At 36.3% G+C, this 24,431-nt stretch overlaps 5 protein-coding genes across 5 annotated transcripts; 2 read left to right on the top strand and 3 right to left on the bottom strand.

Annotated features, from left to right (window-relative positions):
* Positions 1-209: 209 nt before the first annotated feature.
* On the bottom strand, positions 210-2,626 carry LOC106095703 (protein O-mannosyl-transferase TMTC4). Its single transcript, XM_013262999.2, has 2 exons — positions 1,159-2,626; positions 210-1,096 (listed from the first exon to the last, which is right to left on the bottom strand). Exons 1-2 carry the CDS (start codon positions 2,509-2,511, stop codon positions 314-316), a joined length of 2,136 nt encoding a protein of 711 aa, XP_013118453.2. The 5' UTR covers positions 2,512-2,626; the 3' UTR covers positions 210-313.
* Positions 2,627-3,376: 750 nt separating this feature from the next.
* LOC106095708 (trafficking protein particle complex subunit 6b) lies at positions 3,377-4,052 on the top strand. Its single transcript, XM_013263003.2, has 3 exons — positions 3,377-3,520; positions 3,586-3,849; positions 3,908-4,052. The coding sequence occupies exons 1-3, from the start codon at positions 3,452-3,454 to the stop codon at positions 4,031-4,033; spliced, it is 459 nt and encodes a 152-aa protein (XP_013118457.1). The 5' UTR covers positions 3,377-3,451; the 3' UTR covers positions 4,034-4,052.
* A 1,745-nt stretch (positions 4,053-5,797) lies between these two features.
* Positions 5,798-8,096, top strand: LOC106095705 (protein RFT1 homolog). Its single transcript, XM_013263001.2, has 7 exons — positions 5,798-6,096; positions 6,159-6,376; positions 6,435-6,927; positions 6,993-7,256; positions 7,307-7,689; positions 7,754-7,874; positions 7,933-8,096. Exons 1-7 carry the CDS (start codon positions 6,037-6,039, stop codon positions 8,065-8,067), a joined length of 1,674 nt encoding a protein of 557 aa, XP_013118455.1. The 5' UTR covers positions 5,798-6,036; the 3' UTR covers positions 8,068-8,096.
* A 162-nt stretch (positions 8,097-8,258) lies between these two features.
* Positions 8,259-8,963, bottom strand: LOC131994641 (uncharacterized). The gene is made up of 2 exons (XM_059361406.1): positions 8,711-8,963; positions 8,259-8,647 (listed from the first exon to the last, which is right to left on the bottom strand). Exons 1-2 carry the CDS (start codon positions 8,961-8,963, stop codon positions 8,259-8,261), a joined length of 642 nt encoding a protein of 213 aa, XP_059217389.1.
* Positions 8,964-15,911: 6,948 nt separating this feature from the next.
* On the bottom strand, positions 15,912-24,419 carry LOC106095704 (zinc finger protein 347). Its single transcript, XM_013263000.2, has 5 exons — positions 24,028-24,419; positions 23,120-23,241; positions 22,733-23,030; positions 22,499-22,666; positions 15,912-17,054 (listed from the first exon to the last, which is right to left on the bottom strand). The coding sequence occupies exons 1-5, from the start codon at positions 24,143-24,145 to the stop codon at positions 16,006-16,008; spliced, it is 1,755 nt and encodes a 584-aa protein (XP_013118454.2). The 5' UTR covers positions 24,146-24,419; the 3' UTR covers positions 15,912-16,005.
* Positions 24,420-24,431: the final 12 nt, after the last annotated feature.

The following is a 24,431-nucleotide window of genomic DNA, read 5'->3' as shown; positions in this document are numbered from 1 at the left end:
AGGAAGAACCTTATTATTGAGCACAACATAAATCCAGCTGCGCTCACAAAAAAATGTTTCCCTCTTTCTCTTAATAGGATGGGGTAAGAACCAGATGTTTAGGGTTTATCTGAGCAGAATTTCGAAAATTTTAATTTTTTGTAAATTTTATTTTTTAAGAGTTACATTTATATCAATTAAAAAAATATTCTCTTGCTTAGGAATGTAAAAAAAAGTTTAAAAGACTCATACTTCTTATTCTAAAGTTAATAAATTATGTTTGTATAAATAAATTTAAGGAAATTACCAGTCGTCCATGTTTTTAAAATTTTACTCATTGCTGTTTCACTTGTTTTTGTTTTGCTAATACATTAATCAATTTGCTTAAATTTTCCCTGGCAGTTGTCGCCTTTTGTGGATTGGCTTCCAAAGCTTTTCGGTATGAATCAATTGCATCGGAGAAACGATTCCATCGATGATATAATACAGCTAAATTGGTGTGATACAAATAATTAAGAGGTTCTTTGCCAATAACCTGTTTGTATAGATTTTCCGCCTCACTATATCTTCCAAGTTTACCCAAGACGTTGGCACGTAAAAATAGTATTGAAGAGTCTAAAGGCAAATGCTTCAAAGCCTGTTCTGAAACATTTAAAGCTTCACTAAACATGGATTTAGTATCGAACATGGTAAGAATATTTGCCCATGCCTGACGAAGGCTCGGTTTTATGGCAACCGCATATTGCCAATATTTGAGTGCTTCGTTATATTGATTTAGTTCGAGGTAAAGATTTCCCATGTTATAGAAGCAGTTGGCATAGTTTTTGCGATATTTTAAGGCATTGTTATAGCTATCAAGGGCCTCTTTGTAATTTTTATTGGCCGCTTGTACAATACCCAAGTTCATCCATGCTGTAGCAAAATCGGGAGTTATCTCCAATGACTTCTTTATATAGTTTTCGGCTTTTGGCAAATTGCCATTATCACGATAAAGGTTTCCTAAATTCATTAAAGCGGCATCGTAATCTGGTGCTAGCTCAATTGCTTTGTGGTAATGATGAAATGCCTTTTTATTGTTTTTCACATCAGTAGCTAGACGAGCTATGTTGTAATGGACCTGCAAATTGTAAAAAAAATAAAGGGAAGTTTTTTTTTTGTTTTAATCAGATCTTGTTTTACCTTTGCATTATTCGGACAAACTTCCAAGGCAGACCAAAACAGCCTTTCCTCCGTTAGCCATTCCAAAGATCGTTGCCTACATCTGAGCACAAATATGATGACAACAAGTCCAAAGGCAATTTGCAAACATTTGCGATATTTTATATGCTCACTAAGCCAAATGAATCCATATGCCGTGATATAACAAAATCCAACCGAAGGAACATACAATACCCGCTCGGCAATCACAAAGCCCACTTTAATTATACCCGATGCCGGCAAAAAGGGTATAACCATTAGACCCAAACCAATTACGGGTGGAAAATTTCTATTATAATTCAAAAGTAAAACGGTAACCATAGCATAGAGACATAGCACTAGCAGCAATCGTTTGTCCGCAATTCTCTCAATCAGGCGTATGCAATCGAAGGACCAATCAAAACACAAATGCAAGGGGTTGATGAGAATTTTCAAATTAAAGAAATAAATATAATTTTGGGAATATATTCTGGTTGCAAGATTTTCGGCATGAGCTACTGGATTGTCGGCAGCACGAAATTTAGGTGTTTTAAAGTCAGCCAGCCAAAGACGAAAGAGTATTATGCCCAAAGTTGATATGCCATAAAATAAATTTCTTTTACACACCAGCCTTTTTAATTGTTGCTTCCAACATAAAGTGTTCCAACGTTCTAGGCCAAAAGTAACCAATACACAAGCCAAGGGTATAGTTATTGCAGATTCTTTAAAAAGTACTCCCACAAATGTCATGGAAATGATAAACACTTGTTGCCAAATGAAATTAAAATTCGCCGAGCACATCCATAAGCACAGCAGAAAAATAAAACAAAACATTAAATCAGCTCTGGACACAATACCGCATACCGCTTCTGTATGAACAGGATGTACTGCAAATAACACAGCCGCTACAAAAGCCACATCCTGTGTATGCTGTGAGATGTAAGATTTCTCAAATTGAAATCTTCTCACCACCATTAGCACCAATATGCTATTTAACATGTGCATAAACATATTAATCATTTTCATATGATATGGCTCCATTTTCCATATCATCCATTCCCAATGAAACATAAGGGAGGTAAGTGGGCGATAGGATTTGTGGGAATCTTCGTCGGTAATGGCGGCACCCCAAAAGTCTCTTGTAAATATTGCTGTATAATTTGTTGGCAATTGAGTTATGGCTTTGTTATGTTTAATGGCAACTGTGTCATCAAAAACAAAAGTTCCATTTAATGCAGATCCATAGCAGAAGAAGCATAGAACAACCACAACTATAATTTGCAGAAAAAGTGCAGTTTGTTTGATACAATTCCATTGGTGATATATATTTGAATTGGCTCCATATCTTTTATCCATATCACTTAGTTTTAAATTTGAACACAAAATTCCATTAACAAAACGTTTCTATAATTTAGGCCATGAATGATTGGAGAAGTTTGTTTGTTATGAATAAGGCGAACAACAAAAAAGAATGTTATGAATATATCAAAACAGAAACGTCAAGTTCAAATATAAATTCAGAACGTCGACGTTCCATTAACGGTATTAAATTACTGAATAATGTAACGCGGCATAAGCCTACGTCAATACGATTTTAAAGTAAGTAAGTACCGAATACACCAATTAATGTTTGGTACTATGTTCGTTTTTCGCGACATTTCTTCGTGATTACTTTTTTTAGATAATAGATTTTGAAGCAAAAATACTTGCTGATTTCATGTAGTAGGACATTCCTCATTACTTATGAAAAAATCTTCATAAAAGTATGATGTTTTCATTGAGATTTTTGAAGTGTTTTAAAAAAGTAACCGTGAAAAATTTGTGTTTTCAACTGTGAAACGAATATAGTACCAGCCTTAAAATTAAATAATTCCGTGTAGTTAAATATCAATGGCATTTTCTAAGAAAATCCTTCAAGTAGCGACTTTTCTCATACATGTCAACTACGAATAATAATTGAAAGAATTGCATATTTATTCCAAAATCCATTTTTCATATTTTTCGTAGGTATCACACGATGTGTACCAACTTCAGGGTTGCTACTTTTGCAAATACATAAGACACTACATATCGTGTGATAGAAGCTTTACACCAAGTTTCTGTACAATTACCACTATGAAAATGGCAACTCAATCACGTGATTTTTCTATACGTCGCACTAATTTGTATATTAAAGAAATAAACATTCCCACTGGGATTACAAAAACAGCTGATATCATTTAATTTGTTTTCTTCATCCTCAATTTATATTTGAGAAAACAAAAAATTAATACAATCAAAAATATAAAACGATACTATGTCTGAGGAAATAGTATTTGATTGTCTACATGCTGAAATAGTGAATTATTGCCTAGATGATAACAAGGTTTCTTTATAAACTACAATAAGTTAAAAAAAAATTCAATTAACTCCCACATATAATTTTGGTAGGAAAATGATTTTTCCACTTTGGAATACATCGGTTTTACCACCGGGTACCGACTAATAGAGCGAATGACTCGTGATGTCTCCCGTTTCAAGGATGAGTTGGAGACGATTAAATTTATATGTACTGATTTTTGGACATCGATTTATAAGAAGCAGGTGGACAATCTTCGCACCAATAATCTGGGGATGTATGTTGTCCAGGACAAGGCTTTCCGGTTTTTAACAAGGATAACACCTGGAGAAAAACAATTGGAACATGCACCCAAAGTAAGAGACCATCATTATGATAAATTGCGTATTCCACTGTCTATCATCTATTTTTTAGTTTGTGGCCTTCACGTGTGGTTTGGTGCGAGGAGCCCTCAGCAATTTGGGAATCAATAGTACGGTTACAGCTGAAGTTCAATCAATTCCAGCTTGTAAATTTCACATAGAAGTCAGTAGAGTCTAATAAATTTAGTTGAAAGGTACTTCAATGTTAAATTTGTTATTGTTGTAGCCACTTTTGCTATTTGTATACAGATTGAAGGATTCTCAAATTATTCTAATTTAGCTGCAGTCGCCAGACTTAGCTCTAGGAATCTGGCAGCTTCAATTGAAGCGGTATATAGGGTCCTGTGTTGCAAGCAGGGCAGATATAGGTGAGGGTATCGCCTAATAATGAGCAATATGTGTTGAGTTTGCTAAACCATCCGGATCTTAATAAGGCCAGATCTTTTTAATAATTTGCAATGGGCGGTGGGACCTATCGGCTGGTATGATGAAGTTGCATTGGTTTCATTATCCTGATGAATATCCTTTAATCCCGGTGTGAATGGATGAGGTTGTAAGTGGATCGGTGGTGTGTTTCCGGAGATTCTCCTGTTTGCAGCTCAGAAGATTCTGTTGAGAGAGAAGCTCACTATGATCTTTAGGCATATTCGTCTACTTGTGTAGATGGTCGATGTTTGTAATATGTAATTGATTGTTCTAAGGGCTGCGGCTTGACAGCTAGAGTTGAGCAAACTCGTTTTTACCTATAGGACCGATCGCCGCTGGAACATGATGGACATTAGTCATTTTAAGGCGGCATTCATGCAAATTTTCCCATGAACATTCCATTAAGGAACTCCTCCGTTAAAATCATTCCACTATCCGCAACCTTTGTGTGCGCCCGGTAGCTCCCAGCTAATCTACTCGTGGTAACAATGAACTCCTGCTGGAAGTATGCACGAATATAATCTGGGTAGTGGTAGCGCCTCAAGTGTCTTTACGTCCGATGATAGAGAGAGTTCGACTCTTCTTGATAGGCATGCTTCCCAGTTTTGAGAACCTCTCGGCCAATATTCCTCATCTAAGATATTACTATTGTGGAGCTAGATTGATTTTGTGTTTCTATCAGATATTTCGTTCCTTATTTGCCTCCATGTTTGAGCATTACCATTCCGCAAGGGCTATAGGCTCTGATGGCTAGGCTCTCCTTCTGACTGCTACATATTCGGTTCCGAATAGCTGGGTCGACTGGGAGCTACCTTGCCTAGCGTTGAATGCTCATTGTCGCCATGTTACTCAATGGGTGCTCGACAAAATGTCAACCAAAATTGGCTGCACACAAGTTTTTCCCATAAAATTTCATGGTTTAACCTTTCAAGTATATACCTATGGGTATCGAAAGGCTTCCACAGCCTACTTTTGTATAATAGTAGTTATTTCCCAACCGATCCGCTTGAGTACCTTCTTGTCCTGATTGGAATACATTTTCCTAAGTTATGGCTGGTAATATGTTCGTTTTTCACCCTTAAAAATCCATTTTTTCGTGATTACTTTTTTGAAACACTACACAAATAGCAATGATAAAGTAACAATTTTATTAAAATTTTACCATAAGTAATGAGGGAATGTCCTACTGAATGGAATCAGCAAGATATATTGCTTTAAAATCTATTATCTAAAAAAGTAATCAACGAAAAATATCGCGAAAAGAGAATATAGTACCAGCCTTTACTCTAAAGGTGATGGCACTTTGTTTACACATTTAGGTAAGGGACTTCTGGGGTATTAACGAATATAAGACAATTTGTTTTTATTATTGCTAAGACTTACGTTTAATGTCCCTCGATGCGAAGAAGAATATGCCTTTAGTCTTATCTATTGAATTCTTGGAAGACATTTCATTGTCCATCACAAAATAAAAAAAAAACACCATCGAACCATTACAGACGCACGTTTTTGCTTGAGTCTACCGGCAGATTAATCATATGGTTTTTTGATTGTAAAGTTAGCACATGGCAACCCTACTCTTTAAACATGAATGACATTAGGTAAAAGTAAATGTTTACGTTGAAAAAAACAACCAAAAACCATGAACTGATAAGGATATTATATATTTGATTATATCTTGGCTAATACATATATTTAGCGGTGCTTTTTTATACTTCTAATAAATGGATCATAGGATATTCCTGCTGTAAAATCATGTCTCGTAATATACTAAAAAGTAGCCTACTTAGTGCCATATTAAACATGGCATTTCAGGTAATTTTTGAACCATCGTTATTTGTCTATGAGTAATATGATCACAATATAATCAATTTTAGATATTCTGTCGGCTTTTAACATTTGCTATTAACATATTTATGGTGCGCAATATTGGTCGAGATGTTCTGGGAATTATAAATGTGCGTCTTTTGCTTTTGGAGAGCACTATCATCTTTCTTTCTAGGGAAGCAATTAGTCGTGCCTCATTAAGTGCCAGTTCCACCAAGCAGTTAAAGAAATGCTCATGGGCCCAGTTAATAAATCAACAATGGCTAACGTATGTTTAGATTTTAAACAGAGTAAGTTATTGATTTGTTATTTTCTTTACATTTCAGCATTCCTACTTGTCTATGTATTTCTATGATTTGCGTCCAGATCTGGCTTCATATAATGTTAGCCATAGAGGACGACATACAAAGGCAACAATATAACAAGGCCTGCTATGCGGTGGCATTGGCATGCTTAATAGAATTTTGTGCCGAAGCTCCAGTTTTTGTTAGCCAAGTCTTTTGTTTTGTAAAACTTAAAGTTGTGATGAGCACTCTGCAAATTCTAGTGCGTTCCACGGTATTCTTATGGCTAGTTTTTAATTTGGATGCATCACGAGCCATACATTATTTTGCTATAGCTCAGATAGCTAGCGCTTTAATGGTTGTGTTTGGCTACTATGGCTTTTATCATTTTTACATAGTACGGCTGAAAGAATATAAGGAGACACGAAAGAAGCATGCAGATAACACAGAATATCATAAGTTATTTGAAAATATGGATGATTTTGAATTCATGGGCGTTACCGACCTTCTGCCAGGCGTTATGCTAAAAAAGAAAGTAAGTCTACAACTAGTTGGGAACTTTGGTACCATTTCCTTTACATTTTGCTTTGCTTTTTACAGGAGAATGCCATTAACAAAGATTTGTTTACATTCACTCTAAGCTTTGCCAAGCAGACGTTTGTTAAACAGATTCTGACGGAAGGTGAAAAATATGTAATGTCTTTTACGCCAGGCCTAACTTTTAGCGAACAAGCCACATACGATATTGTCAACAATTTGGGTAGCTTAGCTGCTAGATTTATTTTTCGTCCTATAGAGGATAGCAGTTATTTTTATTTTACACAATCCATAGCTAGAGATGTTAAGCTGGAAAATCAGGAAAAGGTAATTTCGTTTATGCCTGGAAAAAAATCTTTCATAACATTATTTCGCAGGCCAAAATTTCGGAGGCTTCAAAAGTCCTGGAAAACCTACTGCTGGGTATTACATCAATTGGTTTATTGGGTTTGACTTTTGGTCAAAACTTTTCCCATGCCTTATTGTATCTATATGGAGGTGCGAATTTCGTCGCAGATGCTCTGCCAGAGAAATTGCTACGTTGTCATTGCATAGCAATATATTTTTTGGCAATCAATGGCATAACAGAAGGTTATATGTTTGCTACAAATACAGCCAAACAAATTGATAAATACAATTATATAATGGGAATATTTTCCATCATCTTCATCGTCATGTCTTTTGTACTGACGAGAATTTTTGGCCCTGTGGGTTTCATAATAGCCAACTGTATAAATATGCTGTGTAGAATATGTAGCAGGTAAGACACAAGAAAATAAGAGACCCACTTTTGCATATATTAATTTGCTCTTCTCCATTTGCAGTTGTAAATATATTTGGGATCAGTTTAAACCTGTAGAACATAAGCCTTTAAGAGGTTTAAAACCAGGAACACTATTTTCCATTGGCCTTATCATTGCCTATGGTATATGTTATTATTCTAAGGTATGATTTTTCCCCTAATAGAAGTCTTATGTGGAACTTAAAAATGTTTAATTTTCAGTTGAAGTTCAGCTTGCAGTTGCATTTACTTGTTGGTGTTTTTAGTGGAATGTTTGTTCTATTATTATGGGCCTTTGAAAACAAAAGTCTGGCAAAGCAAGTCTGGTCATATAAAACAAAAGTGAAAACCAAATAAAACAAAAATTTTTTTACATTGCAAAACTATTTTCGATTGGCCTTTTGTTATAAAAGCTGGGGCCATGTTCAAGGTAATTGGGTAATTCGAAGTCTCAGATTAATATTTTTCTTTTTCCGAAATAAATAAATTACATATGTATATTATGCATATGCAAATCAATCCATTTATAAGTTTGCTTCAATTTATTACTAAATTAATTCAATTTTTTCATATATAGCTAAACAATCATTTTCTCCCATTTCCAATGAGGATTTTAAAAGCCACTTTGTAAGCATGTCACTTGGAAAATTTGGCTCCAAAGGCAAAGGATCAGTATATATTTCTTGTTTATCCAGCGGCCCAATAATAATGAGCCAATTGCCTTGGTAAGAATTTAAATACTCTAAAAATGCTTGACGGTTATTAAAATAACAAAACATCAAAACAAAATTCCAACTATTTGTAGAGCAACAATCTTGGAGATAATCATTATTGGTCAAACACATATCTTCAATGTATTTAAGTTGAATGAAAGACTTGATGGCATAACTACTGCTCCACCATTTGCGATCCACTTCCAAGCCATGGATTTCAATATCTTAAAAAAAAAATTTTATAGATTGTTAGGTTTTTTTATTATTATATATTTGTGTTTACTCACTTGAACTTTCTTTGAGCAGCCATTCAAATAGTCCACTGCCACATCCTATGCTGAGTAGGCATGTAATATTAAATTTTTGCAAAAGTTCGTTGATCTCTTGTAAACACTTTTCCGTTGGCCACATCCATAGTAATTTTCGCTTTACATCCACATCGAGTGTTTCACCATATTTTAATAATTTCCGCCAGTTTTTGGTGGCATCATGTGTTAAATAATAGACTTTTTGTAATGCGTGCTCTTCCGTTGATGCCATTTGATTTTTTGAAAACTAAAGCCAACTAAATATTGCGAAAGGTATGGGTATAGGTTGCTACACCGTCGTACAACAAGTAGAGATATGCATTGTTAAATTTGAAAAAACTAAATAATTAGGTATAACAATTTTTTTTTTTTGAAAACCATAAATGAATTATTTTCGTTTAATTGTAGCCATAAAAAACCAATAGATTCCTTGGCTAAATACAAAAAGTTCACCAAGCTCTTCGGTCGCGTTTTTTTTGCCAACTACTAACGTCAACGTTTCCAAACTTCTTATTCCAATATCTTTTCCCATTGAAGTTTGGTTTCTCTTTCTCGTTAACTTTTATAAGATGAATTTTCCAATGATTCTTTGGCCATTTCATGACATGGGCCAGCCTTTGTAATTGTTTTATTGAACATTAAAAGTCGCACTAGCAGAGTTGCTAGAGAACCCTAATAGTAGTACCACATGTTGTTGTTGCTGTTGTAGCAGTGTGTTGTACACCGAGATGGCAGCCCTTGCCGATGGAGGATTCCATCGGGTCAATCCGGTACGTACAACCGGCTGCCATGGGATTGAGTACCACATGTAAAATTTGCTTGTGTTTTTACACTCAAATCTCCCGGCGCATTTAATATTATGAGTCCCGATCCCTGATTCGTGGATTCACGGTTTCCATATTCCACCTGAGTTTTTCAACAGTTCTTTTTGAGTCTTCATGTAATTGGGAAAAAACAATAAAATTGTCAAAATTCATTTTTGGTTTAAGATTTTTTCTCATTGTACGCTGCTAAATTTTTATTTGTAGGGAGCATCCTCGTATTTTTTGTCTGTATATAATCTGTTGCGTAAAACTAAAAACTTGTAGGCATGTGTTCTTTTCTTATTTGGTTGTTCTTGAACTTGGTCACTTCGACGTCAAATTGAAAAAACGTGCGAAATCTATATGGCTGTTGGTATTAAGCCAAAAAAACAAATATTCTGTCTATGCAAATGATGATTGTTATTTATTGTTGGCTTATTGTGGGGAAATAATTTGGGTACAATTATATGTTGGGTGGATTTAGAAACATACACATTAAAAAAGTGTTTAATTTTGATACCCTGCACCACCACTGTGGTACAGGGTATTATAGATTTGTGCATTTGTTTGCAACGCTAAGAAGGAGAAGAGCTAGACCCATCGATAAGTATGTGGATCGGATTGGAATCACATCCTGATTCGATTTAGCTATGTCCGTCTGTCTGTCTGCCCATGTATTCTTGTAATCAACGTACAGGTCGCATATGTTGTCCGATTTTCACAAAAAAAATCGGTCCAGATTTAGATATAGCTCCCATATATCTTTCGTCGGATTTGCCGCTGTAGAAGCCACAATTTTGGTCTGATCCTTACAAAATTTTGCACGGTGTTTTTTTTTTTTTTGTTTTTAAAGACCCAAAATGCTTGCAAAATTTTATTGAAATCGGTCCAGATTTAGATATAGCTCCCATATATATCTTTCATCGGATATGCCCTTTTAAAGCTTTAGGAACCGCAATTTTGGTGCGATCTCTGCCAAATTTGGCATGAAATGTTTCGTGTGACCTCCCAATATGTGTGCAAAATTTCATTTAAATCGGTTCAAATTTAGATATAGCTCCCATATATAACTTTCGTCCGATTTGACCTATAAAGGCTGTAGAAGGCACAATTTCGGTCCGATTTTTACAAAATTTGGCAGGAAGTGATTTTTGTGACGTCCCAATATGTGCAAAATTTCATCATAATCGGATCAGATTTATATATAGCTCCCATGTATATCCTGCATCCGATATGCATTTTTAAAGCTGAAGTAGCCACAATTTGTTCCCATCCTTACAAAATTTGGCATGGAGCGTTTTATTCAACGTTTTTATATTTGTGCAAAGTTGTATAAAAATCGGTCCAGATTTAGATATAGCTTCCATATATATTTTTCATCCAATATGGCCTTTTAAGGCTGTAGAAGCCACAATTTTTGTCCGATCTTTACAAAATTTGGCATGGGCCGTTTTATTCAACGTCCTCATATGTGTGCAAAGTTTCATAAAAATCGGTCCAGATTTAAATGTAGCTCTCATGTATATCCTTCATCCGATATGCCCTTTTAAAGCTGTAGTAGCCACAATTTTGGTCCCATCCTTATAAAATTTGGCATGGAGCGTTTTATTCTACGTTTTTATATGTGTGCAAAGTTCCATAAAAATCGGTCCAGATTTAGATATAGCTCCCATATATATTTTTCATCCGATATGGCCTTTTAAGGCTTGAGAAGCCATAATTTTGGTTGAATTGACATCCCAATACGTGTGCAAAATTTCATCAAAATCGATTTAGATAAAACTCCCATATATATCTTTTATGCGTTTCGACTTTTAAGGCTGTAGAAGCCACAATTTTCGTACCATCGTAAGAAAATCTTATAAGGTTCTATTCGGTATTTCAATAGGTATGTAAAATTATAGTCTGACTTAATTTGGATATAAGTGATATCTGTTAAAAGTATTACGTATACTCGGTGGTGTAGGGTATAATATAGTCGGCTCCGCCCGACTTTTGCCTTTCTTTACTGTTTTAGCCTACTACTGTGTACCACTACTGTGGTACATGGTATTATAAATTAGTTTGTAACATCCAAAAGGAAGAGGGATAAACCCATTGATAAGTATATCGATCCACTTAGAATCACTTTCTGATTCAATTTAGCTATGTCCGTCTGTCTGTCCGTCCGGCTGTCTGTTTGTAAGTCCATGTTAATTTTTGTACAAACTTAAGGTCGCAATTTTCATCCGATCGTCTTCAAATTTGGTATGGGCATGTTTTTCGGCCTAGAGATGAAGCCTTTTGAAATTGGAAAAAATCGGTTTAGATTTGGATATAGCTCCCATATATATGTTCGACCGATTTGCAGTAATACTGCAATCAAATGGTCATTTATCAACCGATTCTTTCGATATTTGGCAGGAAGGATTTTCTTGTGAATCCCGACAATATTGGTGAATTTCGTAGAAATCTGTTCAGATTTAGTTATAGCTCTCATAGATATATATCGCCCGATTTTGACTCTTCAAATGGTCATTTGTTGACCGATTCCCTCGAAATTTGGCAGGAAGCATTTTCTTGTAAATCCCGACACTATTGGTGAATTTCGTAGAAATCTGTTCAGATTTAGTTATAACTCTCATTGATATATATCGCCCGATTTTGACTCTTGGAACGACTGCAGGCGCATTTATTGACGAATCTTCCCAAAAATTTGCACAACGCTTTCCAAGGAATCTTTAAAGTTTCGTCGAAATCGGTTCAGATTTAGAAATAGCTCCCATATATATGTTCGTCAGATTTGCAGTAATAATTCAATAAAATGGTCATTTGTTAAGCGATTCTCTCGAAATTTGGCAGGAGGGATTTTTTATGACTCTCGACATTACTGGTAGAAATCGGTTCAGATTTACATATATATATGTATATCGCCCGATTTTCCTTTCTAGAGCCACTGCAAGCTCATTTTTGATCAATCTTGCCAAAAATTTTGCACAACGCCTTTCTCGACCACATTATCTGAGAAGTTTTGCTCGAAAGCGGATTAGAATTAGATATAGCTCCCATATATATGTTCGTCAAATTTTGGGTAATTTGCAATAATGTTGCCATTTGTGAACCGTAGTTTTTACAGTTTGAACAAATTTTCTCGAAATATGATACAGATTGTTTAATAACCCATCTGAAAACAACCGGCGAGATTCATCAAAATTGTTTCAGAATTGGACATAGCTCACACTTTGTACCTTTAGGGTAGGTGTAGAGTATTATAAAGTCGGCACCGCCCGACTTTTGCCTTTCCTTGCTGGTTTGTATAATAATTTTGCTTATTGCACAATATTTTAAGAGGACAGTGAATTTTCTGGGGATATCATAATTTTAAAGACTTTTTTAAAATAATATAATAATTGTAAAATAATTTATTCTAAAAAATGTTTAAAGAAGATTATTCACTGAAACAAAATTTAATGCATCAATGCCTTTAAACACGTCACCTTTAATATATTTAAAAATGTCTGCAAAAATATATTATTTATTTATGATTCTAAAAACTGGGCATAAATTTGCCCATGAACATTCCATTACGGAATAGCGGAGATACTTCTTTCGGATCCGTGAGTGTTGTCCTATTCAATGATTGAGAAGTTTCACACGGCTGATTAGAAATCTCAAATGTCTCCATTGGTGGAATTTTTTTTCTAATGTTCTTGCCAGCATTTAAACTTAGAAGTTCAGCGGACATGCTATGGTGGCTTCCACAAAAATGCAAATGCAAATTTTGCCCATGAACATTCCACTAAGGAACAGTGTGACACCTCTTTGGAGAGAAGTTTTACATGGCGTATTACCTCACAAATGTTGCCAGCATTAGGAGGGGAAAATAGGCATCAAATAATGAAATGCATTTACTTTCTTTTAAAAAATCCTTACTTTTTGGGCAACCCACTATATAGTCTGATCTGTCTCATATTTGGGGCGGATGTCGGATGTCGCTAAAAACAACTCACTATTTCAAATTTCATTGTATAAAACCGTTTGGAATCAAACCGTTTATAAACAGATCGGTCTATATGGCAGCAATATTTCAATATAGTCCGATCTGAACCATATTAAGGTCGGATATTGGGAGGCTCAAAACAACTCCCTGTTTCAAAATCCAGCGAAATCGCGTAATAAACAAAGCTTTTATGGGCTTCGGAACCTTTATCGGCAGATTGACTATATGGAAGCTATATCTAAATATAGAACGATCTATACCATATCTAGGTCGTATGTCGAAAGGCTTAAAAAAATTCACTATTTCAAATTTCAGCGAAATCGGTTAAAAAATAAATCTATTTTGGGCTTCAGACCCTTTATTGGTCAGATCTGAACCATATTTGGATCGAATGTTGAGAGGCCTAAAACTAATCACTGTTTCAAATTTCAGCGAATATGGATAAAACATAATGCTTTTATGGGCTTCAGACACTTTATCGGCAGATTGGTCTATATGACAGTTATATCCAAATATAGCCCCATCTAAACCATATTTAGGTCAAGTGTCGGGAGGCTTAAGATAACTCTTTGTTTTAAATTTGAGCTAAATCGAATAATAAATAAAGCATCAGACCCTTTATCGGGAGATCGGTCTATATGGCAGCTATATCTATTTATAGTCCGATCTAAAGCATATTTAGTTCAGATATCGGGAGGCTTAAAATAACCCACTATTTAAAATTTATCGAAATCGGGTAATAAATAAAGCTTTTATGGGCATCAGACGCTTTATCGAGAGATCGGTCTATATGATAACTATATCTATTTATAGTCCGATCTAAAGCGTATTTATGTCAATTGCTGTGAGGCTTAAAATAACCCACTGTTTAAAATTTTTGCGAAATGGGGTAATTAATAAAGCTTTTATGGGCATCAGACCCTTTATCGGCAGATCGGTCTATATGGTAGCTATATCTAAATATAGCTGCCATACAGATGTCGGGAAGCCTTAAACTACTCACTGTGTCAAATTTCACCAAAATCGGATAAAAAATAAAGCATTTATGAGAATTAGACCTTTTATCGGCAGATCGGTCTATATAGCAGCTACATCCAAATATTGCCCGATTTGGCCCCTTCAGGAACTTAACCAGCGTGCATCAAAAATACGTATCTGTGCCAAATTTCAGCTCTATATCTCAATTTTTGAAGGCTGTAGAGTGATTACAACAGACGGACGGATAGACACACGAACGTTAAATCGTCTTAGAATTTTACAACGATCCGAAATATATATACTTTGTAGGGTCGCAATTGATATTTCGATGTGTTGCAAACGGAATGACAAAATTAATATATCCCCTATCCTACGGTGGTGGGTATAAAAAAGATATCCACTTGAAATTTTGCAGAGATACTTCTTATTGAGGCCACCGTAGCGCAGAGATTAGCATGTCCGCCTATGACGCTGAACGCCTGGGTTCGAATCCTGGCGAGACCATGGTTTTCCCCTCCTAATGCTGGCAACATTTGTGAGGTACTATGCCATGTAAAACTTCTCCCCAAGAGGTGTCGCACAGCGGCACGCCGTTCGGACTCGGCTATAAAAAGGAGACCCCTTCTCATTGAGCTTAAACTTGAATCGGACTGCACTCATTGATATGTGAGAAGTTTGCTCCTGTTCCTTAGTGGAATGTTCAAAAATTGCATTGCATTTGCATTACTTCGTATTGGTGTGGATCAAAAGAGATTGCAAAGAAGACAAAGCTTCAGATTTTTATAAATCTTCCATGCAAAAGTGGTCTTTGGATTGACCTTCTTGAGCCCCTAATAGCTTAAATTTTTACGCGAATGAGCAAAAATTCAGGAGCTCAATCCCATCCGATACATCCATAAATAGAAACAGCTCCCATATTAACCCATTTCCCGCTTCGTCTTACTAAGCCTCTACAAGCCTTAGTTTTTATCCAATTTGACAAAAGTTTGTTACGTAAGGTATACTTGTAGCAACTATCCCAAATGAAGCCCTGCAAGGTCTATAAAAAGATTTAGTCCCCATTTAAATCTAAACCCGGATTCGACTACTTGAGCTCCCAGAAATTTAAATTTCAATGCAAATCAATTTAAATATGATATGCGAAGTACGTTTATGCACCTATACCAAAACCCAGCCAGATAAATAAGTCTATGCATAGATATGACCCCATACAAACCGATCTCCAGATTTGATTGCCTGAGCCCCTAAACTACTCAATTTTTGTCTACATTGTCCAACTTATCAAAACCTTCTTTCTTTTATTGCTCAATAGCTGTATGGAATGCTGCTCAAACCTTGGAGTTGACGGGTTCTCTGATGTTGTGGAGGTTAATACTTTTATACAACCAATAAATACCCATTATTAAAAAAATATTCCATGATTGTTTGCATTACAAATGATAAATATATTGTATAGTCTAGAACCTAGATTGCAGATTTGTATGAGTTGTGACTTTAATAGGGCTTTAATATTTTTAAGTTGCTGTAGTCTCATAAATATTTTTAAAACTTTTACGCCAATGGACTGCTGTAGTAGGGTTTGTCGACTCTGATGAATTATCCTGTTGATGATGTTGATTATATGTGGCGTTGGTCTCGCGCTGTGTTTCTACAAAATTTTCATTGTCTTCCTCATCATCACATCCCAGTATTTTACGATACAAGTCCACATTGTAATGATGATTGTATTTTTTATGCTTATACTCGTAATCCATTGCTGTATTATCATTCACGGCGACGGGCTTACTTACAATTGGAAGATTTAGATTTCTATTAACATTTCCCACTGATCTAATAACTGAGGGAGTGTTGTGTATAATAAGCGGATGGCTTCTTTCTTCGCAGGAGTGATGGCTTTCAATGTTTTGTTGTTGATCTTCAAATTCGACAGTCTGTAAATTCTTTGATAATGACATTTTAAATCTCTCGTTTGAATAATGATTGGATAAATCTATTTCGGATTTTTCTAGTTGCACATCATTCTTAGATTTATCATTCTCTTCTGCACTATGTGGGTAAGGCAATGTTTCATGGTTGTTTTGTACAATATGAATACTGGTGGTTTTGTTCGTTGGTAGCGCTGTTATTACCTGAATTTTGTTCATGGAAAATGATTCATACAAAGTGGTATGCTTGCTATTGTCATTTGATGTTTCTTCCTTGTGGCATTGTTGTATGTGTTTATTTGCCCTTTCAACACTCAAGTGATTTCCTGCAGTTTGTATAGGACTCTGTATCAATTTATTCTCGATGATAACAATGTTGGTCACTGGAGATTTATAGCCAGCACTAGAAGTTGGAATGCTGCGTTCTGTATAATTCATTACATGATTGGCATTATGATGATTGGTTTCTGCTTTATCTAAGTCATTTTCTTTAAACGATTGTGGAGGTGAAACATTAAGAATCTGTACAATATCTTCATATTTCTCTTCTGGGTGTATGGTCTTAATATGCCTTGTCATATTGTCTTTCCTTAAAATGCTTTTATCACATAATATACAGTGGTATTGAAGAGAGTTTTCTGTAAGAATAAGTAGTTGTTTTTGTGAGCAAAATGGAGAAAATTCTTGTGAAATATATATGGGGGAACTTTATAAAAGCTTAATTTTAGAAAATATATTAAATTTTTCCTATAGCGAAATTTAATTTGGAAACGAAGTGAAGAAAATTGAATTGAATGAACACTTTTCCAAACTATCATAGCTGAAATATACTAATCAATGCCACCAGCACTAGCACTAGTGATGAAAAAAACCATCACTCAATAACGTTTTGATGTTTTCTTCAGATTTTCAACCTGGTTTTTAATTTAATACTAGCTGAACCGGGCCCGCTCCGCTGCGCATTCTTTTAATTTATATGGAACAAAAGTTTCCTAGGAATATTTATTTTCGGCAATTAAAGAGCTTTTAGTGAAATACCATGCTGTGAAAATAGTAATATATCGCTTGACTATTTGTTTAACAATATAGGTGCCTTTGTCCGAATCGCATATGATCTTTATTGGTCTATGAATTTAAGTTTGGATGTAAGGTGTACTCCATTCTTAATATACTTCATTTCAGCCCGCTACTCTCATGATATCTGATTTAGGGGTGTTTTCGGGGATGAGGTGGTCCCCCAGGCACTTGGCCTTGAAAAAATATCAGCATCGTGCTCTTCTTTCAAAACCCATTTATTTAAACCCTATATTGCCATTGGTTTAGGGAAGTTTACACGATGAGGCATCCCCAAACACATGGCCAAAAATAGATTATCAAATTCGTTTTCTAATCTTAAATACCACATATTGACATGGTCGAAAATTTTTTACTCTTTGCGGGGTGTTCTGGGGAAGGGGTGATGCCCCAAATACATGGTCATAAATTTGGACACCCCCGGAAAATTGGTCCCAAAAGTGGGTATCAATTCTTGCTCTACCCCCAAAACCTTTCATTTAAGCTCCACATTGACATGGTGGGTAAATATGGCCAATTTAGGTGCGTTTTGGGAATTGGGTGGTCGCCCAAACACTAAGCCCGGGAAATATATCAGCAACGTGCTCTATTCTCATATATCTATATTTATTTGAATCCCATATTGCTATTGCCCTCAAAATTGGATATCAAATTCGTTTTCTAATCTCATTTAAATTCCTTATTGCAACAGTCAGCAAATATGTTCCGGTCTTTTCGACCCAAATTGTCTTGGTGAGCAAATACGTCCTATTTGGGGGTTGTTATGATGGTGGGACGTCCCCTAGACAGTTGGTCCCTAATGTTGATATCAGATACATGGTCTACTCCCAAATACCTTTTATTGACGCCCCATATTCCCATGGTCAATAAATAAGTCCTGTTTGGGGGGTGGTTTGGGGAAGTGGTGGACGCCCAGAAACGTGGCCCCACATTTGGATATCAGATTCGTATTCTACTCGCAAATACCTTTCATTTGGGTCCCATATTGCCATGGTCGGTAAATATGTCCGATTTAAGGGTGTTTTGGGGCTTGGGGTGGTCCCCCTAGCACTTGGTCCGACAATTGGATATCAGATACGTTTTCTTATCCTAAATACCTATCATTTAAAATACATATTGTCATGATTGGTCTAAATATTTGTTTGGTAGGTTTTAGGGTGGGGCAGCCCCCCTAGGTACCCCATCCGAAATTTGGATACCAAATTTGTATTAGGTACTATATGAGAGCACACAAAATTTTGCTTAAATCGCACCACCCATCTTCGAGATCTGGCGTTTCCGAAAATTAAGGTACGGGGAGGGTCCGCCCCCTTCAGATTTAAAAAAATGTAGTACCCTATTTTCACCACGGGATCATCATACACCATCTGTGAAAATTTCAAGAAAATCGGCCGTTTCTGAGTCTATAAGGAACACACAAACATACAAACAAACAAACAAATCTACAAACAAACACAAATTGATTTTTATATATAAGATTGGTACCATTTGATTTCTCTGAAATACCATATTAAAATATGAAAAACAATTCATTCGAATCTTTGAAAGTCATTTTTTGGCTTGCCTCAAGTCTGAATTTTCGATCAACATGAAACTACATTTATTATTTGTAAAATAGTTACAGTACCATTTGAAGTAAACTGGACATAGTGTACATGGTGTGGATGTTAAGGTTGTTAGGCAAAGTCTTATATGAAAAAGGGTTATAACCAGTGTTGCCGTTTTTGGTAGGTTCCTACCAAAATTAGTAGGTTTTTATTCTCTTGGTAGGTTGGTAGGCTGACCTCAATTTTTGGTAGGTTTTTTCATGAAATAAAAACTCTTTTTTTTCACGTAACCATCACGCAGGGGATGTCCCCCATATATATGCAGTGCATTGCGTTGGCAATTAGGAAAGTTAAGGGTTGGAGGGGGGAAAAGCGAGTAGTGTTTATTGATATTCGTCTCAAATTTCTGAACGTCAATGTATGTGGGAAAGACATTAGCCGGAAATCGATTCCACATACGAATGGTTCGGGCGAAAAATTAATTTTCTCGGTAATGCACGGTTCATTTGACTGGCCAATCAATTACAAACGGGTGTGATTCCCTGGCAAGTCTTGTATTTCTGGGGAACATCCTAACATCAGGGATAAGAACACGAATAACCCTGGAACACACGCCATAAAAATAACGATAGAGCAATACAACGCTACCCACATTCCGACGATGTTCAAGAGAAGCTACCTACTGTCTCCAATCAACACCATCGCTCTACTCGGACAAGTAGCTCCAAGAATGATTTTGGAGCTCCTGCCCATATATACTACCTACATCCTCGGCCTGATGTAGGTAGTATAGGTATTGAGAAGATCAGAAGACGAGAAATATTTCTTGCACCGCTTAAGAAAGCCCAAACACTTGAATGCTTCTTTCGACACTTCGAATACGTGTTTTGACCAACGGACATTTCATTGTATCTAGATTGATCAATATCTATACCGCCGAGATAGATATCGACGATTGAAGTGGGTCAGTGAATCGCTTGTGAGACATGTGTTCATTCTACACCACTCGGAAATGGCCAACAAATCCTGGGAGAGCGTCTCATCCATAATGCGCCTCCTGTCCACAATTTCTTGAGGACTGGGCCTATGGTCGAATGAATATGAATGACACAGACTACTGTCATCGGCAAGTGAGTAGACTGGATTCGAAGTCTGACCCAATAGATCGTCAATGAAAATAAGAAAAAGGGAAGGGAAGTGGAAAGAAAGAACTGATGAGAAACCATCTACAACAAATCGTATTGTGCGATCTCTGAGAAAGCTCGATATAAATCGAACAAAGTTATGTTAGGCTAGGGTGAAAAGAGGGTGCAGATATTAATCCGCCCCATGGCACTATGGACATAACCTAAGCCAGTAATCGACTTGTTGTGCGCTCTAAAAACTATAAAGTAACCTCTCAAAAGAAAATTTTATGTTAGGAATTCCGTGCTATTTACAAAATCCTTAATTGTTTTCAATGCCACTCCCCAAAGTTGGTTCATGTCTGATATTGTGTCTCCACCTAAGTGCCGGAATCTGTTGGACGGGAAAGCCGGGCAACGACAAAGGAAATGCTCCAATGTCTCATCATTTTCCCCGCATGCCCTACACATGCTATCACTTGCCGCACCGATTTTACATAAGTGAGCTCGTAGTCCTATGTGTCCCGTTATGATACCAATAGCTATACTGACCTCCTTCTTGCTTCCTTTCAGTAATAGCCTCGTCTTTTCACGATCTGGATCCCCCCATAGGATTTTTTGACCGAATCCAAAAGCGACAAACTTTGGTAAAAGTGCACCGTGCCAGACCCTATCAAATGCCTTGGAGATATCATCAAACTGGTGGATAGAGCGACTCCATCGTTCCGACAAAAATGCCATTAGGTCTCCCGTAGACCGATTTCTGCGGAACCCATACTGTTTGTGGCTAAGAAGGCCATTGGACTCCAAGTATCTGACAAGATGATGGTTAACCATACTCTCCATAACCTTGGAGAGCGCGGAGCATATCGCAATTGGCCGGTAATTCGCAGGGTTGTTGGCCCCACCTTTTTTGGGGATGGGCTGAACGCAACCTTCCAACGCGCCGGGAAAACTCCCGTAGTGGACGAGCAAGCGTCGAAGTACACTTACAAAGGATATGATATACCGTCCGGGCCCGGAGATTTATTAACGTCGAGATCCGCAAGGTGCTGAAAAAAATGCCGAGGATAACTCAAAATTAGTTCACTTCTTGTCGATTCTGTGTATTCGTGGAGAATAAAATTGATTTTCGAGGGGCTAAATACCGTTACAAGGGGTCTCACAGCTTCAAATTTTGGGAAAAAGGCTCTAAGTTATGATATTGACTGTAACTGGTACGACTGTTAAGGGATCTCTTCCAAATTTCATAAATTCTATTCTAAATATAGGTCAGGTGCATACAAATAAAGTCAGATTCGGTTCATCCTAAGATGTTAAGGGGTCCACTGTAACGTCGAAATGGTTAGTAAATTCACATTTCTGGGCTCAAACCCTTGAATAGGAAATTTATGAACCCAAGATTTCTTATGGGGAGATCGGTATAAAAAAATTTTGACTAGTATTTAATTCCTGATTTATTTTTAAGAAAACTTTTATGAATTGTACATTTTGTAGTGTTTTAGTCATGTATGGTCTAACAACTTGACTAATAAATGGGCAAATTAAATTAAAACTAAAACCAGTATGGAAAGGAAAGATATATATATGAGAGATATATCTAAATCTGAACCGATTTCCATGAAATTCACCAGTATATTCGAGAGTCATTAGAAAACCCTTCCTGCCAAAATTTGAGAGAATCGGGTAACAAATGACCATTTTATTGCATTATTACTGCAAATCGGACGAACATATATATGGGAGCTATAATCAAATCTGAACCGATTTTTTTCAATTTCGGTAGGCTTCGTCGCTAGGCCGAAAAACATGCCCATACCAAATTTGAAGACGATCGGATGAAAATTGCGACCTATAGTTTGAACGCAAACTAACATGGACAGACAGACAGACGGACATGGCTAAATCGAATCAGAAAGTGATTCTGAGTCGATCGGTATACTTATCAATGGGTCTATATCTCTCTTCCTTTTGGGTGTTACAAACTAATTCATTAAGTTATAATGCCCTGTACCACAGTAGTGGTATAGGGTATAATTAAACGGTGCTATATCAAGATATAAGCCATCTTTGAACTTTAGGCTTTGATTCAACAAACGATATTGTATGTATTCTTTGTAGGGTTAAAAAAATATCATTTGATGTTCTACAAATGGAATGGTCAAATGGTGAGCATAAAAACATAAACCACATTTTAGCTTATAGAACATTTGGTAGGATTTGGTCGGGTTTGGTAGGATTTTTCTTAAACTTTGGTAGGAAATAATTTTCTTGAGTGGCAACACTGGTTATATCACCTAAAGTTATGTTATTGTTTACAACAAAGTTAACAATTACCTTCATGAATTTTGCGATGCCTTGATAATGCACCTGTGTCTCCAAAAGTTTTTTCACAAACGTGACACTTGTAAATGCTACCCAGATGATTGTGACGTTTTAGATGTAAATTTAAAATGGAATTACGCTGGAAGAATTTACCACAAATTAGGCATTCAAATCTTTTTCCTGCAAAAAAGGGAATCCACATATTAAAAACCTAATTGTTTTATTTGTACAAGCCGGCAAGCTTACTCTCATGTGATTGTAAATGTAGCTGCAATGTCGTTTTGGAAGCATATCTTTTGCTGCAATATGCACAACCATATTGTAATTGGTTTAGATGTTGAGCGGCAATATGTTGCTCTAATGAAATCTTTTTTAAAAAGTTTTTATCACAGTGTGGGCAAGTTTTGGGTTCAACTTTGTGTAAGCTCTGGTGTTTCTTTAAAGCCAATGGATTGAAGAAAGTCTTATGACACTGGGTGCACTCATTTATGGGTGAGACATGTGATTCTTTATGGTATTTCAATTGAGATTGGCGGGCAAAATTCTGTAAGTATTTAATACAAAAGGTAAATATACATAGACGGTAAAGTTTTAATTTTAAATAGGTACAAGGTATTTACAATCGGTTCATACCTTTTTACAAATATCACATTCAAAGGTCTTTTCATGGAGCATATTACATTGTAAATGATAGTATTTCTGTGTGCGACTCCGAAACCTCTTGCCACAGGCCGTACAATAATACTGCAGTTGGCCTGTTGGGTAAACAAATGTAAATGGTATAACAAAGAAAACAACATTTTGCTGTAGAGAAAAGAAATCGAAGATATTAAGATAAGAAGATATAAAAACACAGTAAGGAGCAAGCAGCAAATATGACAGAAAAACGATTAACCAACGTTAAAGTTAAAAAAGTAGGGGACCAGGTGGATCGAAAAGAGTCTCTCGACGGTGAAAGTACGGCACAGCCAACCAATTCGGGTTTCTACAGAACTCCAGAATGACAACAAGACTAAGTGTCTGGAGAGATACCTGGCACGGAAACGGTGTTTACCAATTACTCTGCGTCTTCTCCTTGCAAGTTCGGAACAGTGAAAAAAATGTGCTCAACCGACTGACAGCCTTTCCCATGGTTCAATGAAGCTCCTTGCATCTTGTAACCAGTATTAACCACACGTGGACCGACGCTAAAACATTTGGCGCCGCTCGGTTATCCATGTAACTCGTATCACCACTCCCTCATCGACACCATCTTAAACGCATTCCAGACCGCAAAGTCCTACGGATCCCCATCCATGTACAAAAAAGGTCATATCCCTCCCGCCCTTAACATTAAGCTTAAACTTGAATCGAGCAAAACTCACTAATATGAGAAAATTTTTAAAAATTTCCAGGGAACAATACATTGCGTTCGTGCTAATGCGACTGGTTGCAGATAACGGAATGAGTACTATTTAACCAGTAAATAAGAATTTTCCAATGGTGACAATGGTTAAAAGTATTTTTTGATATATCATACAATAATCACAATAACTCTTTACCCGTTTCGGATATTTCATCGACAATATGATTTTGCTTGGAAACTTTTGATTCCTTGTTTGGCTTCGATGATGCCTTCTCGGGAGACGCCGATCGACTGAAAGTCACATGTTGATTCATTTTTCTCCATATACATTACAAACGACTCCATTATATTCAAGCAAATTGAAAACATTTTAAATATTTTGAAAAATGCATTTTTAAGAATTATATCTATGATGTTCTTATAATCTTTTGTTTTGTTTTTTTGTTGTTATTGTATTGTCAACAGCAAAGCCGCTGCTGTCGAATTTGACGGCACCTACAGAGACGACCAAACAAATAGTCATTGCGTATTGTATACATTTTTGCTACAACACGATTGTAAATAGTGGAATTTCCGTTAACACGGCATCCCTGGAAATAA

Source organism: Stomoxys calcitrans, chromosome 2 (genome assembly GCF_963082655.1).
Source record: "Stomoxys calcitrans chromosome 2, idStoCalc2.1, whole genome shotgun sequence".
Taxonomy (NCBI): Eukaryota; Metazoa; Arthropoda; class Insecta; order Diptera; family Muscidae; genus Stomoxys; species Stomoxys calcitrans.
Note: the sequence above shows the minus strand (reverse complement) of the source record. Positions and strands in the feature narration are given on the sequence as shown.